This window comes from Rhizoctonia solani, chromosome 3 (genome assembly GCF_016906535.1).
Source record: "Rhizoctonia solani chromosome 3, complete sequence".
Taxonomy (NCBI): domain Eukaryota; kingdom Fungi; phylum Basidiomycota; class Agaricomycetes; order Cantharellales; family Ceratobasidiaceae; genus Rhizoctonia; species Rhizoctonia solani.
In genome coordinates, this window is record NC_057372.1 from 3,393,463 (window position 1) to 3,413,606 (window position 20,144).

The following is a 20,144-nucleotide window of genomic DNA, read 5'->3' on the forward strand; positions in this document are numbered from 1 at the left end:
GAGAGACGCTGTGGTCGCTGGAGGTTGCAACCATTGCATCATTAACTAACAAGCCACTGTGGGAACTGCTTAGTCATAGCCGTCAAAGATACACAGGGTCTATGTGGATGTCAGCTGTCAGCAGACGGGTAGTAGCCACAGTCAATCGCACCAACCCGTCGGCGAACCGGCGAGTCACATCATGAGTTTCTTCAGCCCGACCAAGACACGACGAGTCACAACCACACAAAGGCTCACCGCAAGTGATAACTCCACCTTTGAATTTGGAATATGTTTTGATCCGGCCCACCACCCGCGCGCTAGTCACTTAATCGTGGTTCAGCTGGTAACTATGAATGATGGTGGAAACTAACGCAGGGTGAAGGATAAACGGAGCGTTAAAAGTGTCCAGGCCTCGAGTACTATTTCCCAGACTTCTTTTTTCAAGTAGCTGGTCTTTCTCGATCGTGAATTTTTGCCTTGATCTGAGCAGCTTATTTAACTCTCTCATTGACGAAATCATCACGTGAAGGAAACAGACTCATGCATATGTTTAATTTGCGACTCCGAGAAACTTCTCAAGACCCAAATGCGCTATACACGAGTTCATACTTTAGTCAGATTTATTACAAGCCACTGGTTCAAATCATGTTGAAAATACTAGTTTATGATAGAATTGGATACACCCAAGACCTTTGGCCTCTAACAGTCGATGCCAATCACCATAAACCTATCAGTCTCGTATCTTTACTAGGAGGATCGAACGCAATACTTACATCTCGTATAGTGGTTATATGCTCCGAAAAAGGAGCAGTACTTGCTCTTATGGCTTTCCTGGAATCAGCCTCATGGGACGGAGTGATTGTCATCTCCAAGTGAGAAGGGCGTGGAGCTTCGTCTAAGGCGACGGGAGCCCAAACATCAACGGGAGTGAAAGACGCAAGCCCACGAAGCCGTGCGGGTACTTCGATCAATTCGGTTTGAATTCGATCTTTCAAGTGGTTGTGCTTGTGATAATTAGAGTACTGCCCTGTTTGAAGAACACATTCGACAACTCGATATGAATAGATCGCCAAAGGACCCCCCAGATTACTGAATTCGTTGCATGTCTCTAATATACGTGTCGCGAGCCTCTGCCTTTTTGTTTCCATTGTTAGTATCTCTATATTTTCAGATGTTTTCGAGCTATTGGTTGAATCGATGTTGTCATCCAATAGATTATACAAGTCCCTTTGCTCTTTTGAGTATTTGGTTGATGGTAATTCACCAAGCAAAGCATAAAAAATCCAAAGTTGAATTCCGCTGAAATACTCGTGTGCGTATGGTATACGGGTTCGGCCACTACTAAATGAGCTTGAGCTTGATATGAGTCGATGAATCAGCCCGGTTCTTCTCAATTGCCGGATCATTGCCCTGGACAACCTCAGAAAACGACACCTCGAAAGCAAACCCAATTGATCCAGCTGTGGTTGTTCGGCTTGGCATGCGACCCACAACATGAATAAATAGATGGAGAGTGCTGGGTAATCAGTTTGGGCTACTTGATAAACGTCCTTGATGGCCCGTAGTTTCAGCTCGTGAGACATGTTGCCAGAGTCTTGAACTGGGATGTGATATGTTTGGGCATATGCATCTTCTATGAAGTAGAATTCCGGGTTAGACATAACTTCTGTACCTCCTATAAGGAGAAGAGAATCTATATACTCATCACTCCGTATAGTGCTTTCGGCGAGTATACGCATTACGCCGGTTACCCGGATATATTTATGCGATAAGGGTTCGTCTTTAATTCGATCCAAAGCAAGCACACACAACAGAGATGGTAGTTGCACCCAGGAAGAAAATGAAGTTTGAAGTCCACCTGGAGAGGTGATTTTTCGATGAATTGAGCTCAAGTGGCTCAAGCATGACTGAGCAATGATTCCCCCTTCCTGTGACGGACAACCTTCTGAACAGGCCAGCATCAGTGCCACCACATGTGTCAAGGACACAAGGGCTGCCGGATGGAGTTGATTTCTAAACACGCTTGTGATTTTATCAAGTATGGCCCGATCCATTTCACCGGGTTCTTTTAATAGCCTTAAACTATATGAAGCTGCAAGGCTGCCCAAACGAAGCGCGCTAACGTTGTGGTCATTTGCAGAGAATTTCCCATCTGTAATTAAGTTAGAGACACATCTATTTTTGGTAGTTGAGCCGGTTCCGAGCCGAATTAGATCCATAGACTTGACAATAATTGTAGCAGCTCGCGTTTCATTGATCGACTGCAGCTCCCAGATCATAACTTCGAGTTCACCTGCATTGTCACTGACATTATTCCATTGATCCGATGACCCCCAGTGACCAAGATATTTCAGAGCGCGAGTATATCGTTGGGTTTCAAGTTTCTCGTCGGAGTAGCTCGAGACCATTCTCTGCAATATCTTGAGAGCTGCGTTACATTGATTTGATGGCTCGAGTGGATGCTTCGAGCTTGCGCCCGAAATTACCTGGAGTGAAATCGAGACAGATCCCGGGTTCTCGCAGTTTTCGATTAGCCATTGGAGAGCCAGGCTGGTAGTTTCTCCTTGTCGCTCGCTTCTGGGACCGGTCACTCAGATTGTTACTCCGGTTTCATCGTCGAAATCTATTTGATACATCTCATCGTGATTGTGCTCCGAAGCCCTGAGTATTCCTGAATAGACGATAGCAAGTAGTTTCCATAATGCACGAAAGATCACACAGAGTATCCACAAAAGTGCCCCTAGTGGCCAGAGCCATGTGATAAATATCTGACCACAGACTTTCAAGAAGCTGGACCGGACTACATTAGATATCATTGGAACAAGGACTCTGGAACTGAATGGGGAAAGGATATTGAACACGATATCGTACGATGATAAGATACCCTCTGACTCGACCAATGACTCGTACTATGACTTAGCTATTGACTCGTGTTTCTTTTTCTGTACGCGTACATGTATGTACTCATTTCTCGCGTGTATATAAACCCCGGCACTGTACAAGGTTATAATGCTGAAGGTCAGTGCGTGTGTTTAAGTGAGAATTGAGCTGAGATCAAGATCAATACATACTGACTTTAGGTATCAATTCTTCCATAGCCTGATTCATGCCGAGGGAGGCATACTAACATTGTGATTTTCAGGCCATATCCTACTGAAAAAAGGAAACTTTTACTGATGTACTGATTTTCAGGATCTTATCACGCCACAGTGCGGGTCTTAATACCTCTCGACCCGGCGCTCTAGATAACACAAGCTTATATCTTGTATTAAGTCGATACAACTAGTAACTAGTTTACTATATACTACATCGCGTTCCATTAAGTTCCTGCGCAAACTCTTGAGGATCGGTTGTTCTCAATAGAGGAATCTTTGTATCAGTGGGGAGATGATGTATGATCGCAATGGGTAAGTGAGTATCGATATTAATTTGATTGCGCCTGAAATCAGCGGAGAGATGATTTTCGATAAAATCCGAACCAAGATACTAGTTATCCACGTGGCATAGGGATAGAATCGTATAAAGTAGGATACAGTACTGGAACAGACATAAAGTAGGGCGACTGAGCCTGAAATTGCGATAATCGGAATTGCCACAACCGAATTTAGCTCCCATACATTGATGGATAGTCCAATGGCGAAGAGTACTACATGATTTCGGCTCGTTAGTTCGAGCAGTAGACATGTGCGGAACACTTACATAATGATAAATGACGGTAGCAACATGAAGAGTTCTTGCATCTTCCAGCGCTGAATCATAATCCATTTTTCTTGTCTTCCTTGAGCCTGCAAGAATGCATCTCCAGTTCGGTGGGCTAGGGATGAGCGACACCACTCTTTTGCAAGCATTGCAACAAATGAGGTAGCCAGGCTGAGTGCAAGCGGTGTATACCACAGGGTATTAATCACTATAGAAGTTCGCGATGGGACAAATGTAACCGTACTGTTGCTTTCCTGAATCATTGGCAGGTTCTCTATTCGAGCATTGGATGCAATCGTCAACAAGGTCTGAGATATTGCAAGCTTTTTGGAGCTTTCTATGATAAAACCATCAAGTATTGATATATTTCCTTTAGTTATCACCTATAGGAACCGGAGTAACTTGTAGCACATACGCGGCAGAAACAGCCGAGAACAGGGCAGCCTGAGAGACTTTTGATTATTTTTATTACGCGCACATGTGATTACTCACGAATACTGTTTGATAATTAATGTGTTGTTGACGTGAGCTGTGTGCGGGTTTTCGAAAGTGAGACACTACCTAATATCACGTCCAATGACCCAGCATAATATACAAGTACAGGTAAAAAAGAACTTGATTATATGCAGATATCTACTTATTCCAACCATCAACCAGGTCTGTGTCGTGCTGGTCCGCTTCCTTGACATATAACTTCCAGAATCCTGCTTCTTTACTTAATTGCGCGCTTTCCATGTCCGTGTTTGACGAGTTGACTCCACCTAGCTGAACCAACAAAGTATCAAGCCAGTGAAAGCTTAAAATGTTACTGTCTTAATAGTAAGTAGTCGGCCTGGAAGCCTGCTCACATTCTCGGCATTTCCCTTGTTCATTTCAGGATCCCCAGATCGCTACCATCGTAAACGAAGGTTTATTCATGTGGAATTTTAGATGTTTAGGTACAAATCAGCGTGAGAGATTCTGAATATTCATCCATCTTACCACTCCAAGTTGTGGCATTGGGGGTTTCCCCGTATCGGCCATATTGGTATGTCCAGTTTTGCTTGCCTGAAGGCCTTGAATGTTTCGAGGCACTCAAAATGCCAGCGAGTGTCATGAACTCCATGAATCTATTTAACAGAATCAATAATTGGGAACAGAGGCGGTAGGTAGATTCGTGTGCCAATTCGGGCGCTTAAACATCATCATGTCAACTGGTCCTAACATATTTGGCTAAGCGCTCGGGAAAAATGAGTTACCCTTGGCGCAGTCACCTGAGAGTTGGAGGTATCAAAGTAGTAGTTTACTGTGCCTATCAATCAACCAACTGGGTATCAGGATCATTGGTCTGTGGAAAGTGAGGGCGAAGTTCAGAGTTCTAGAGGGTGAATGCCTGAACGGGACGGGACAGGGGCCAAAGATGGTCTCGTGCCGGTCTCATCACGGGAAGCATGCGATTCCTTGCTGACATAGTTTTCAGTTGATCATCTGAATAGGATATGTAATCACATGCGTATGTCTCATCCACTCGGATTGGAAGTCGCTGCCCTCGATATCTACTGGTTCAACAGTATGAGACACAAAACTTAAAACTTGGTTAGTATTGTCTGCACGACGGCGATGCAACGAGCGCTTGAGAACCTGTGGTTCCTCCATGTACTCTGCGGAGATCTTGTTCCGTTCACACGTGCATGTCAATTTGCTTGACGAAAAAGCGCGTTCAGAGGATGCAGACGATCACAGGCTAGATAAAATATTGCGCTAGCCTACTTGTAAAAATCAATGAATACGCAAAGAGCCTACCTTTACTGATTTTGAAATGGGACGAGGTGACGTGGGAGGCGGAGGAGTCCCGGGGTGAGTCCGATAGATAGTACAAAACAAACGCGAGACGCATCGAGGACAAGGAGAGCTCAAAGTGTCAGGTATAGTAAAAAAGCGCAGAGATATTATTCCTAGATTCGATCCAGCTCCCACGTGCTTGCATACTGTCAGTTCGCTCGTCTAACCTTGTTGTTTCGCGCTTTCAGCCAATGTGAGGATAAAAGACTCGAATTTTTTCGTGTATATTTGCATGGGAGCGCCATTTAGGCGGCCAATCAGCGACTTAAGAGCACATAAATCCATCGCCACTGTCGTGTTTGTCACTGTCTGAGTCAAAAAGGTAGGTGATGTCGACTTTTTTTTTTTTTTTTTTTTTTTTGCTGAGGGGAGGGGTGTGTGTGTGCTCGGCAGTACCGTAGATCACCAGAAATGCGCGTCACGTAAGCGGAATACTGGCTGCCAAAGACATACGACGAGGGTCCGAGGCAGTACCTGCTTATTCATCGAGACCCTCCCATCAACGCCCATCTCGCGACAATGATAGGTTTATATCCAGTTAAAGGCCGCCCCGCTCCGCAAAATTCATCGGAGTCTCGTGAGCCCCAAATGCTCATAGTTAACTTGTTTAGCCTTATCGAGCATTCCGGGCTCACGAAACTCCGGTGCTTTTTGCAAAGAAGATCCGACGGTCTATCGGGCTTCGCGCGGATGGATACAAAATGGTCAGAAACGCCATAATCAATAAATACACTAAGTCTTCCTGCTGCGGGATGATTAGGGATAAAACTTGTCGATTGATCCCCTTCTTTGAGTCCAACCCACCGCCAGCCCTGAGAAATCCATTGCTCAAATCCAACTATCGTACTGAACGGTCTGAAACATCTTTTAAGGAGAAGAAAAACAGTGAGTAGTACTTGGTATAATGTGGAGTATCAATACGTGCACCATTGACCAACGCCAACTTTGTAATCTCGCACAGTCTGTTTCTACTTCTTCTACATATCATGTATAAATGTAACACAAATAGGTCGCCATGCGACGACCCGTTTCGAGCCTGTATCAACTGGGTGATGCCAAAATCGCCTTTTCGTGCCACTTCGCCAGCCAGCCAACCCACCCGCAACTCGGCGCCTGCCGAGCACGGATCCCACCAACCGAAGCCCATAATTCCTATGCTAAACCCTGCTCAATTCACAACATGTCTACAGGTAGTGCCCAAGCCGGCGAGCGAGCAGAGCGATACATGGCGTCGATTTGGGACGGCACTTAAGACGCTGGAAGCTATTACTGGAGTGTTTCCGCCTCTCAAAGAGGTGTTATCTGTTCTGTCTGCATGTACAATGGAAATAAAAGTAAGCATACGGATTTGGTCTCGCTTAAAATCACAGTAACGCAACTATTATATTCAGATCGCGGAGCAAAATCGAGGTCCTTATGACCAGTTGGCCTTGGATCTAGTGGATCTGGTGCAAATTCTCCAGAAACACCTTCCGGAAGCAAAGCCAAGGTGGATGCCATATTCGATAGAGAACGCTGCTCGGTATGTGTATATGATGGGCCATCCGGTTATTAGTATTGTACTGAGGTAGGGTCTAGCGCCATTGGGGAACAGGTAATTTATATCCAGCAAAAGCAAAATGGTTGGAAATTAGGCCAGTTAGTTCGAGCGTCGGACAACGAGATGGACATTCTTGGGTGCTACCAAAGAATCGAGCATGTGTTTCGACACTTACAGGTGATTATTTCATATCATTTTCAAGAATGAGGCTCACATACATGCAGGTGGATATATCACTGAGTATCTGGGACCTAACGCACATGACATGGGTGGTACGTACGACACTGGGTAATAGCTGATAATCATATTCATTACCATTGGGGCAGAACTCTCAGCTGAAGGATCTAACTCCAGTCCACGAAGCCTGGTACAATGCGGCGTTATCAGTGGAAATGCAGCGACATGGATGCGCCCCGAATACCCGGGTCAAGATTTTAAGTGAAGCAATGGAATGGGCGCGCAAACCGGACTCGCCAAAACTATACTGGATGAATGGCATGGCTGGGACCGGCAAAACGACTATCGCGTACAGTCTTTGTGAGCAGCTCGAAAAGTCCAAACAGCTTGGTGCTTGCTTCTTTTGCTCTCGGTTCTCGCCAGACTGCCGGAATATGAACAGGGTTGTACCAACGATTGCATATCAGCTGGGACGATTCTCGAACCCGTATCAAAAAGAGCTATGTGAAGTACTTGGTAATAACCCCGATGTAGCCAAGCGAAAAATCTCAGTACAATTCGAAAAGCTGATAGTTGGACCGTTATCGAAAATAAAGGATGCGATGCCGAAAGATGTAATCGTTGTGATCGACGCACTTGATGAATGTGACGATGGACAGGGTGCCCAATTAGTGCTTGAACTCCTCTTTAGCTATGCGGCAATGCTTCCAGTCAGGTTTTTCGTGTCCAATCGACCAGAACCGGGGATCCTGCACAGTGTACAATCCTTCGAGCAAATATCCCGGTTTATCCTACACCTCCACGAAGTCGATGAATCATTTGTCGAGGCGGACATACATACATACCTAGAACAGGAGCTGAGAGAAGCCGGGGCTCAACCCGAGGAAATCAAACTCTTGGCCGCCCGGTCTGGATGTCTGTTCATATATGCGGCGACCGTGATTCGATATATTGAGCCTAAAAATCGAGCAGTTAATCACAAGAAACGCCTTGCAACGATAATTATGGCAACTTCAGACACCTTAGGAGAAACACACCGGGGACTTGATGAGCTATATTCGGCTATCCTTTTACAGGCCTTCCAAAAGCTAAAGGGCGATGAAGGGGAAACTCTCCGCTCGTTACTTCATGTAGTGATTGGTGCTCGAGAGTCTTTGGCCGTTGCTACCCTCGCCGAACTCGCTTCCATCGAGAGTGAAAACGAGGTCCAGCTGGCGCTGTTGCCCCTTCTTTCGGTACTAAATGTTTCGGCAAACACAAGGGTAGTGTCGACACTGCACGCATCCTTTCCTGACTTCATGTTAAGCTCCGAGCGTTCGAAAGAGTTTTGCTGCGACATAACTAAACAAAGCATGTACATGGCGGCCCAATGCTTCCGTATCATGCAGCGGTCGTTGCGGTTCAACATATGCAACCTCGAGACGTCGTCACGTTTTGATAAAGATATACCGAGCCTGCAGGCGAGAATCGATGAGTCTATTTCTTCAGGCCTATTCTATGCATGTCGGTACTGGGGTAGTCATCTACACGACTCTATACTTGTGGATGAATTGGTAGAAAAGCTGGACGACTTTCTCCGGTACCGGTTGCCACTTTGGATGGAAGTATTGAGCTTGACAAACTATATTGGAGATTGTTCTGATATACTGCTCGAGGCGCTCAAGTACATACCGGTATGTTTAGATATTAATTGCATGCTTCGCTATATACTTAAGTCTCTTCCCCTCAGTTTAACGACAGTTTCACTGAACTTCGAGCAATGGTACAAGACTCTCGTAGCTTCGCCAGCAAATACGCGGCCAACCCCACATCTTATAGCACACCTCATATCTATCTATCTGCGCTACCGTTGACTTCAGCAAAAAGTCGAGTGCGAGAAGTCTACTGGCCACGTACGAAGGGTCTTGCCACGGTTGGAAGTTGTATGCACAAAGATAGGATGTCCTCATCCCTTGCAGCGTGGGCCACAGGTTCAGTTGTGAACAAAATAGCCCTGTCAAATGATGGCAAGCGCATCGTAGCTGGTGGCGGAAATGGAACGATTAGTGTGTGGAACGTGAACACAGGAAGGTGCATTCTTGGACCCTTGAAAAAGCACAAGGACTACGTTTTCGCTGTCACGTTCTCTCCTGACGGGGGGATGATCGCCTCTGGTTCTAATGACCGCAGAATATATCTATCGAGCGCATATACCGGTGACACCCTGGTTGGTCCTCTTGAAGGCCATTCTGGCGCCGTTTGCCACCTCTCATTCTCACCTGATGGTTTGTTTCTTGCATCAGCTTCTGAAGACCATACAATCCGTATCTGGAACCCCGTTACAGGTGATAAAGTGGGCTCAGAGCTCAAAGGTCATACGGAATGTGTGATGTGTGTTGTGTTCTCTGTGAGAGGAGACAGGCTTATCTCGTGCTCTGACGACCGAACCATACGCATCTGGGACCGGCGTACCAGTGCTGCCATTGGCAAGCCACTGGAGGGACATACAGATTGGGTCGATTGCGTTGCGCTTTCACCAGACGACATGCACATTGCATCAAGCTCTTGCGACCACACAGTTCGCATATGGAACCTGAAATGTATGGAGACTGTTATTGGGCCATTAATAGGACATACCGACCGGGTCGCATCTGTTGCGTATTCATCTGATGGCAAAAGCATCGTGTCTGGCTCTTTCGATCGCACGATTCGAGTATGGAGCGCCGAGACTGGTGACCTAATCGCTGGTCCATTTACCGGTCATGAAGCCAGTGTGTACTCAGTGATGTTCTCAACTGACGGGACACAGATCCTGTCTGGCTCACTCGACCAAACGATCTGCGTATGGGATGCTTACCCTACTGGCGTAGAGCCCAGTGAATCTATGGAAGGTGATAACGGTGCCATCATATCAATTTCAGTATCTCCTGATGGTAGCCGAGTCGTGTCGGGGTCCGGTGATGGCACAGTATGTGTCTGGGATTTACAGACAGGAAGACTTGCCCTTGGACCGCTTAAAGGCCACAATCATTGGGTTTGGTCAGTAATATACACTCCTGACGGCACCTGTATAATTTCATGCTCCAACGATGGCACAATTTGCATTTGGGATGCACAAACTGGCTCGAAAGTTAAAAAACCCTTCAACGATGCGATTGTTGCAGCAGTCTCGCCCGATAGTAGGCTGATTGCATCCGGATCATTGGATTTCTCAGTCCGGGTATGGGAGTTACAGAGCGAAAACCCAATTGGGAGACCACTTGTTCAGCATACAGCCCCGGTTTGCTCGGTGGAGTTCTCATCCGACGGCTTTCGTATCGTTTCCGGATCCGATGATATGACTATATGCGCATGGGACGTCCTCAAGGGCACGCTTATATGGACGTGTAAGGAGCATGTCAGTGAGGTCACTGGTGCAAAGTTTTTACCTAGCGACCAGAAGGTGCTATCTTGCTCTTTTGACGGAACACTCTTGCTTCTGGATGCGAATACTGGCATTGCAGCCTCGAACCCGTGGGAAGGGCACAGTAATGCTGTCAGGGATATTGCTATCTCGCCCGATGGCACAATGGCAGCCTCTGGTTCACGCGATCGCACAATAGGACTTTGGAATGTACAGACCGGAACACTACTAGCACCTCTACTCCAAGGGCACACTGGTGACGTTAGTTCAGTGGCGTTCTCACTTGACGGCAAGCATGTCATCTCCGGTTCATATGACGGCACAGTCCGTGTATGGAACATTGGGGACGCCATTGAGATGAAAGAGAAAGTAGCACGCAGCTGGGTGGTGAAGGGAGATGGATGGATTATGGGACCAGAGTCAGAGCTTGTACTGTGGCTACCACCGGACTTGGCGGCGCGTTTCTTTGCTCCCCCTTGTTCAGGAATCATCCATGCCCACGGACCTATACCAATTGAACTCGGAGAAGTTATTTATGGTGATGGCTGGGCGCGCTGCTTTGATGCATCAGCTGAGTCGTACGTACTTGATACGTAGCTGTTTATTTTCAATATTTGGCAATGGACTTATGAATGTTGAGCACTTACTTTGTGATGATAATTGTTTTATTTGCAACAATACCGCTTCTTGCTATCTATTGGTCTTGTAGTATAGTTACATTAAGCCAGCAATGCTTCAGTGCAAAACCAAAGGCACCAAATACGTCTACCTTCATGGCTTTCAATGGCCACTCGGATTGTTCACCTTGTTGATTCACGGCGGAACATAAAACTATGTATCCTCCGCATGCACAACGCTGCGCCATGCAAAGGAATTGTTGCCGATGTAATCACCTGAGAGTTGGATCTATTACAGTAGCTATCATTTAACTACCGGCTACCAAAGCCGTTAGCATGCGGAAAGTGAGAGAAAACAAAACTATCACATTTGAGTGAGAAGATATTCCCGGGTCGACATCGTTCACAGCACTCTAATCGGCAATTCCTTGTATAAACCCAATGTCTCAAAACTATGGATACGTATCCTGTGTGGCGAATGCGTTGGATTGTGCGCCACTGCAAGTTGCAAGTACCCTAAATCTCAGAAGGCAACAGATTTTCTGAGGAAACGTGCTCAAACATTCTATGTAAATATCTGGAAATCTTTGACCCAAAGAGTGACATAGGCTGATTCTAACCGATTGTTTGGGGAGGCTACAAAGATTCCGACAATGCTTAATGGCTGCCGATAGGTTTCTGAGTAATATTATAAGACTGTTCCTTTGTGGATTTCCGTATCTTCAATTGACACAGTGCGTATACCTTTAAGGACCAAAAGTGAAGGAAATTTCTGCGTCGACTGCGCCGTATACCTCTAGGTGGCAATGAATGCGAATATATACAAGGTATTTTATAACGAGCAAAAGTAAAGTTAGATACTCGCCTCCTATTCTCGTTGAATTCAGAATGTGCAACCTGATTTAGGCATCTGGTGTAGTTATAATCACCGAAATTGACTCATCGGAAATTCGCCGTTGGTTTTGAATCAACTTTCATGGTGTGATGGACTTGTACTAGCACACTCAGCTCGAATGTGAACTCATTCCCCATATTAAATAGCATCCTAGGAGCTACTAAAGCAAAGGTCTATTCAAGTTTCCACTTCAATAAAACATTAAATACAGCATTTAAGAACATAAGATCCGCACTTTGAAAGCAACTCAGCCATCGCTCCATCAAGGGATGCATTTACCCACAGGCCACCTAATTGGTCCTTGAGTAGGATCAGGACCTCGATCAAACATACCCATAAGTTGGGCAAAATGTGCCTGGGGGCCACCTATCTGCGCAGAATATATCCCTCCACAGAATAGTCTATGCCACGCTCGTGGGTTTCCATAGAGAAAATCACTACTCCTGCAATTTCAGCAATTGCACCACAAAACAGTGGGTATAAAATGTACCTAGCTTGACACTTCTGACTACAATATGGAAGTCCGCAGCCATCACATGCAAATAGTTCACCTATTTTGCGTACAGGGTTCGGGCACCGGGCGCAAGTGCACATACGGTAGTGCTCTTGTAGCTCTACCAACTCATTGGATGATTTGACAATAGACGAAATAAACATGATACATCGAAGAAGGAGTTGGTAGTGTTCCCCGAATGTCGGAAACATTCCCAAATTAACTTGATCTGCAAGGTATAATATGTACTTTGAAAGTTCAGGGGCCGTGTTTGTAAACGTGGATTGAAAAAGTCCTTTAGGAGAAATCTTTTCCAGAAAGCTGAAAAGATAAATCACGCTCGCTAGGAATCGTCCATTTATACCTATTATCGCTGATTAGCTTCCTTTGGTCGATCGACTTACAAGCCCACTGACTCTTTAATAACTCCTCATCATCTCGTAGAATCGGCAGCGAAAATGCAACTTTCATTATTAGGTTGATCATGTCATTCTCGGCCAAGGATTGCACAAGGGCCACTACGACCGATTGATTAGAATACGATTTGTCTTTCAAATGAGTCACTATATTCCTGATAGATCGCGTTCAGTGACAGATAAACTCATCACTCGATGGAGAGCGAGATATGCGCTTACTTTAAGTACGTAAAGGTATAGCAAGTGATTGTCACACTTAGATCGCTTGGGAAACGTTCATCAACGCAGGTATCCCACAGGCGTTGAATTGTCAACCCAAATAGTTCAGGGAGTAGATCCTCCACTCCACTAGGGGTTTTAGCTGACAAGTATCGGAGTAAAATCGGTATAATAGAGGCGTTGGATATGAATAACCAATGGGTATCGGTCGACGCCAGACGTTGGTTATATATAACGAACTTCTGTCTCGAGTCTTCCTGATCAATGAGCACCTGGCTTACCGGTTTCCACCAGCTGACATCGTGACTGTATATTGCTACAAGCGCGGCCTGTTCAACTCCCGGAGCAACGAGACCATATCTGAAAAACATCTCGCGAAATGAAGATGCAAGATCTTCTTCTAGGCATCTGGTATTAATTTAAGAGAGATCAGTAACGAGTGGCGACCGCGATTTCGATGGTCTACGTACCTTTTATCGTGAATGGGACTGTTCATATATCTCCACAATAAACAAAAGACGGCGGACAACCCCGGGAAATATGTCGCGTTGAGTACCTTTAAAAAGGTCTTCCGGTCTTGATGCAGACATGACACGAGGTCTACCGGTCCATGGCTATCCATGAACACTTGCTGAGGAGGACCAAAAGTAGAACCCGAGACAAGACCGAGCATCCAATCGAAATGTTTTATTCCGTGTTCGTCGGTGTATGTATCTTGAACCAATTCTGAGACCTCCTTGGATAGAATCAACAGCACCTCGGCCTCTGACTCGACTTGTATTCGCGCCAAGATGCCGTCAAAGCGGCCTGCTCGCTGAAGCAAACAGACATCCAATGCGATTACCAGTATACGAAAGCATAGATATCCATACTCGTATCTAAAAGGCTTCGATAATCTGAGGCATTTACTGCTTAGAGCAACCATTGACTGAGAGTACATACCATACATTTGCCTGAGAGCTTGGCCATACCCATTAATTTGATACACCCACCAACGAGGTCCGGATATCCCAACTCGACCAAGCCTCCAGGCAACAACGTCAGATCGATGATAGACTGGAGCATCGACAGGGTGATTTGTGCTGCAAGCTTATCACTATCCGACTCCTTCATGTTAACCAGTTCGCATATCCCGGTAATCGCCGTCCTAGCTCATTTTCGGATATCCAAGTCCGCACTAGTGTCCAAGTTCGCTGTTTGTTTAAAACAGTCACGGTCGTAAGATTGTACATATGTCTCCATCGGCCGCCCCCATAGATTCTGCTTTCGATTGCGACTAGTCATTGGAAAAAGGAAGAGGAGTGGACGCGAAATCCAAGTGGTAAATTACGCGTATGTTGAAAAGGACCTTAATTATGTAATTCTCCGAGCCCATGCTTCCAACCGGTGAACCGAGCCGGAGTTACAGTCTTCGATCTAGCCTCGCCGGCAATACTCGGTACCATCAAACATTAATCAGACATGCTGCCATGTAAAGGCAGTTTATGGGAGAGAAACACAAATCTATAAACACATACGGACTACAAAAACCTATCAACGAGAGACGGAAAAGAAACAATAGAGGGCAAAGCACTTGGGTATACAAAAGAGGAGAAACACTGGTCCATCTAAGTCCAAGATCCAAAATCTGCGCCAATAAGCTACTCGATACATGTCCAAACGTTACCGGCCTTCGCGGGCTGTATAATACGTTCCGTCTGTCGATTCTTGACGGTGCCGGGATTTCTGTGGAGACTGCACCGGGAACCGAGGGTGAGAAGGCTCGTTTGCCGGAGCACCATACGGGTCGTATTGAGTATATACGCCCGTGTCATCTGCTAATATGGCTCGTCCATTCTTGTCCCATTTTTGCGCGCTCCGAGAAGAGCCGGGCGGAGCAGCGAGCGCATCATCAGACGAGCGAGGGTTAAACGGACGATCTCCCACGAGCTGAACCATCGATGGCGCAGCATGCAATTCAGCATGGGACATTGCAGTAGACGACTCGTCCGATTGTCGGTCGAGTTTATTCAGCTCAAGCTCAACCACTCCAGCCTCGGCGAGCTTGGCTTTTCTCTCTTCTCTACGTTCTCGCAACACCTCCAGCCTCACTCGACCCATCTCTCTCCAGATCCACCATGCTGCCACAACGGTGATGAGGAAGGTGACAATAAGCACAGCGTTGGAGATAATCGTGTCCTGAGTTGACTGAGTCCCATCCGCCGACTGTTCGAGTATAACGCCGAGGTATACCGTGATAAATTGTTTGGGAAGAGAGAGGAAGGCTGCAAGCGTAAATATCCATATTCCCATTCCGCAGGTCGAGAACACTGCAGTAGTAACTACGGTTGGTGCCAATAATAAGTCGCCGAATCTACTAAATTTAGATACTTTACTCACAATGTCCAGGAATAGCGCTCAGTCGAACAACAAACGCAACTAAAAACCCTCCATCCCGCACAACACGGGCAAGGCAAGCATAGGATGGATTTTTGCGTTCCATTTTGATCGCACGACCCCGCAAACAGTACCTAAACGCGTAGAAATTGCCAATTTCCCCAAGAAGAGTCCCGGCTAATTTGGGTTCGGAGATAAATAAGCTCGACATGGGAGTTGGCATGACGAAATGCGATCACTCACCGCACACAATAGCGAATCCAATCCATAGTCCCCATACAAGACCACACAGTACAGCAACGATCTCATGGCCGAATAGCTACAGGTTGTAGCAGGTAAGCAACAAAGCAACACACTCGGATGGGGCAACGTACTGGAGGGAACGAAATGATGAATAACACAACGATGGGAATAAGCCATCCAACCGAGAACTCGTGCATCCAGTCTGCTGCAGGTCGTAGCCAGTGCACGATTTCTTTATGATATAGGGTCATCAGGACCGTCAATGCAGTGATGATAACGAGTCCGATATACCACGCTAAATCCAATATTAGCGAAGGAAATAACTTGCAAAAGTCATATGCTCACGAATATACTTCTTCTTCAGCCATGTCTGCCATCTAAACACTTTCTTCCAGTTTACGATCCCCCGCTCGAGGTCTTCTTTCTCTGAAGGGGATGGCGAAGGAGCACGAGGGGGCGGATGCTGTGAGTGAGCTTGCGCAGTCATTGTGTATTGCAGCCGAACAGGAGAGTTTATCGATTAGTATATCAGTATAGCTTGGTAGTAGGGGAGCGAGGACGCCTGCGTCGATCGAGGAGAGTTCTGAGTTGATGGTGGTCAATAATAGAACTCCTGAGTCACGTGCTAGCTCCACATCGAGACCCCTTTACTTTCAGCCCTGTTTGAGCCCAGCCCCGTTTATCCCACTGTTGACATGAATAACGTTCATGGACAAATGATGCGAGTGGGCCTATGAGCCATCTGTAGCTATCCAGTCCAATGAATCACTGGTACTTCATAAGGATAACTCGGTTCGCTCACGCCTACAAGTTCCGGTTGTGAGTAGATTTAAGATGGTATTATTTGTTTGGAGACTGGCCTTTAGCTATTTAGCTATCTTCCGGGCAACTGAGCGAGTGATTACCATCTTTAAGTCTACTTCGGTGTGACTTTGAAATCAAATGTGGGGTCCCATATCCATACCCGATTCGTCGTTGGATAACGCTGTTGTTCTAGCCTGTGGAATAGAGGCAGCCCAATCAAGCCCAGACAAGTTTCTACTGGGTGAACCGCAGCCCATGAAGGCTCTACGGACGGTGCCGGTACTTGACCAATAGCGGAGAGTCGCGGTGACGTGAGCATCTCAGACGCCATTCCATCCCACCATCCTATCCTAGAATGGCATATCGATGCGAGGTTCTACACTTCGCCTCGCATTTTATCATCAAACCTACCAGTCCCAGTCAACCTGCCACAGAACGTCTTAGCTCTTCATAATTCTCCACCGCTCCAGGCCTTTTGGTCCGGACAGCCCTGGGTGATCTCATCGATAACCCTGGGCCGCAGAGGCAACCCCGGGCTGGCACACTTGCACCAAGTTCAGAACCACCATTCATTATAGCGGTTCGACTGTATATACAGTATTATCCATAGAATATGCGTTATATGCATGACCAGTATAGTAAGGTGGCTGTGCCCCAGCCCGGTTTCTTCCCCACGTCCATTGCTATAGGATACTCTGCTGCCCCCAGGCGTGTCCACCGTTCCGATCAGGGCGCAGGTCAAATCGCATAAATATAAAGGATTCCTCACAGTCCAGCGGACACAGCAAGTCAAGCGATCATTCAGCAGAGTATCAGACCCCGCTCAATAGCCCGCTCAAGCCCATAATTAGAGATCAGCTTTCGGCGAATCCGTAATCTAGGCCCAATAGGCTTATACACTTTGCTTCCATCCTTCGGCTCACCTTGAAGAAATACTCGAGCTAAGAGCCTGTTGGCGCGGCAAGCTGTTTCTATAGCTGAATTCGACGGGATGGATAGTGCGCTCTGTACCTTATTCAGCTAAGGATGTAATCTATTTGGGGGAATTGTACACACGATGTAGATTGTTTTCAGATTATTGAAATCTGCCTCTGATAATATTGTCTTCACTGTGTTTCGATACGATAGCAGTGGAGATTTAGGTCCATATGCAACCAACTGCGTCGAATTCGGGTACCTTCCAAGTTTGTGTTTGTTCACAAATCCATTCGTGAGAATAGCCTTTTCTGAACTGGAAAGAACAAGACAAGTACGATCCGCACGGGGAAAGTTAATGTGTGTATGAACTAACAGCAAACTCTCGGTCAGTAGATTGATTATTGAATAAAATCACTTACAATATCCAGCTGTTGAAAGTCCCCAGCATACGACAAGATCAGCATTAGCGCCTTTCAGTCGTCCGCGAGCTGGCAAGTCTCCCCTGAGAAACAGTATAGCATCATTTGCACCTCGAAACTCGTCAATTCTATGTGCTATACTCAAGTCCCTCCGACCTGGACAGAGAACCTTTTTGGGAAGGCATGCTTGTAGCTTTCAGATTGCTTGGTTAATGTAGTATTAGGGGAGTTTATGAGAGAGGCTAACTATGTTTGCAAACGCAGGTAGCTTTGTGAAGTGAGAAATGTAGCAAATGACTTTTCGGTGCAGTTCGGCCAAGTGCATTATTACGGGGATAGCGTCAAATTCTTCTTCCAGGACCAAGTAAGTATGTTTGAGCGATACGGTAAGAGGATTAGATATTATTCCATTTGCCTGTCCGTGTTGCTCGTCTAAATTTTGGCTTGGTCCTTTTCTCTTCGAGGCTTCTGCTGAGTTCAAGTGTCTCGTATGAGTATCCACAAAAAGTCTTTTTCTAAAAGAATAATGGTATGACGCACCTGCATCGTGGCTAGCTTTGGAGGGTTTGGCTAATGGCTGGTCTCCAAACCCAAGCGACCGTAAGATCTTTGGCCTTAGATGCAACTCGGGGCCAAGTGGGCGGAATCTCTGGTTTGTGCCGGCGTAGGAACCGCGGCGCAATACTTTTGATGCGAATTGATTAGCCTGGTGAAGGACCTCTGACGGCGACCAATGGTTATATTGACCTCCGCCAGCTTTATAGTGCATAGTAAATCCCTGAAGGTTTGATTGATTCAGTTCCGGTATGATCGTATAGTACGTGAATACCCACAAGGTATGATGCTTGGATAAGGCTTTCATTCCTATGCATAGTCAGCTCTATCTCGATGGCGGTGCGAGATTTTGAGAGAAGACTCGACTCTTCAAACGAGTTGAATAGATCCAAGTTTGGGTGAGCCTTAGCGCCTATTATCTCGAGTTTCTCTTGAGTGTCCGTCCTATCAAATTCCTCCTGAGTGAGAATCACGCAAGTGTGAGGAGCCTGGCGGATATCGTTTGCAAGATCTGAAAGTGACTGAGCAGCATATGGGAGCAATCAACAACTGACTTACACTCTGTAACATAGTCCTTCTGCGGTAAACCCCAGTACAACAAACAATCCATTTCAGAATAGTCGATATGTCTGAGAGCCAGAGTCTTAAAGGCGAGGAAAACAGCAAATAATCTTGAGTCTGCAAGTAAGTTTGAAATAACTTCCCGCAATCTTTTAACCTTCACGCCGCGTATTGGAGCGATTATACAATGTTGGTTCAAGGCATTTGATAACTGGGATGGGTAGGGATGTCAGTTGCGATCTCAGTAATACATTAGAACTTACAATAGCGTGCCAGAGCCCAAGCGACTCCACTACGGCAGAGCAACATACTGTCTTTGTCTTGTTTGAAATGTAAAGTGCAATCAATGGTAACGCGTCAAAATCCTCTTCCAGGACTACATAATAGGTACTCTGGATCTGGAGAGTTTCCTGGAACTTCTCAATGCTAAATGCCGGTTTGAATTTTCCTAAATCTATGCAAGGGAGAGCAATGCGCGCACTCACTGGGTGAGAGGAAATGAAGCAATCTTAGATTCCGCAGGTAACACGTTCAAGAGCGTTCCTAAATATATATAGGAAAATCAGCCATACTCATTTTAACGCGCACTTCACGAGCTCCATCAATACAGCTTATGTATCTGACCTTTGCTCTCTGAGCCTGAATCCCCATCTGCCAACAGTGTGTTGTTGTCCTTGATGAAGTGTTAGAGTTGCGCTAGCTAGAACACAGGGCTGATTTGACTTGTTTGGGCTACTTACGCAGTCAGATCCGCCCATCCCCAGTAGCATTCCATTGGCCAGAGTTTCAGAGAAGTTTTCCAACAATCGTGACGTGTTGTTCAGTGATTCTAGCAACGCGTGCAAATCATCCCTAACCTGTGTGCAAGCGCACAATCCGTTTGGTTGAGCTGACATGTCTTGGAGGCTATTGGGCAAGTTGCGTTGGTGGAGTGGGCCCTCTGTAAAACACGTGGGATTGACCCTTGGCGCTTGATGGTAGACACTTGATTTACTTTCTACCACTACTGCCAGATACCAGTTGTGAA

The 20,144-nt window shown here is 46.2% G+C and overlaps 3 protein-coding genes across 3 annotated transcripts; 1 reads left to right on the top strand and 2 right to left on the bottom strand.

Moving 5' to 3' along the window:
* Positions 1-6,656: 6,656 nt before the first annotated feature.
* On the top strand, positions 6,657-11,198 carry RhiXN_03488 (Vegetative incompatibility protein HET-E-1; the record flags this gene model as incomplete). The annotated part of the gene is made up of 6 exons (XM_043323305.1): positions 6,657-6,836; positions 6,894-7,024; positions 7,081-7,219; positions 7,267-7,314; positions 7,369-8,892; positions 8,949-11,198. 6 exons carry the CDS (start codon positions 6,657-6,659, stop codon positions 11,196-11,198), a joined length of 4,272 nt encoding a protein of 1,423 aa, XP_043178801.1.
* A 1,705-nt stretch (positions 11,199-12,903) lies between these two features.
* On the bottom strand, positions 12,904-16,347 carry RhiXN_03489 (Golgi apparatus membrane protein TVP38; the record flags this gene model as incomplete). The annotated part of the gene is made up of 11 exons (XM_043323306.1): positions 12,904-12,970; positions 13,019-13,177; positions 13,242-13,498; positions 13,523-13,649; positions 13,712-14,127; positions 14,184-14,388; positions 14,908-15,562; positions 15,621-15,794; positions 15,861-15,936; positions 15,992-16,155; positions 16,206-16,347. The coding sequence occupies 11 exons, from the start codon at positions 16,345-16,347 to the stop codon at positions 12,904-12,906; spliced, it is 2,442 nt and encodes an 813-aa protein (XP_043178802.1).
* Positions 16,348-18,221: 1,874 nt separating this feature from the next.
* On the bottom strand, positions 18,222-20,013 carry RhiXN_03490 (uncharacterized protein; the record flags this gene model as incomplete). Its single annotated transcript, XM_043323307.1, has 8 exons — positions 18,222-18,472; positions 18,542-18,779; positions 18,835-19,067; positions 19,115-19,328; positions 19,381-19,543; positions 19,603-19,660; positions 19,742-19,790; positions 19,858-20,013. The coding sequence occupies 8 exons, from the start codon at positions 20,011-20,013 to the stop codon at positions 18,222-18,224; spliced, it is 1,362 nt and encodes a 453-aa protein (XP_043178803.1).
* Positions 20,014-20,144: the final 131 nt, after the last annotated feature.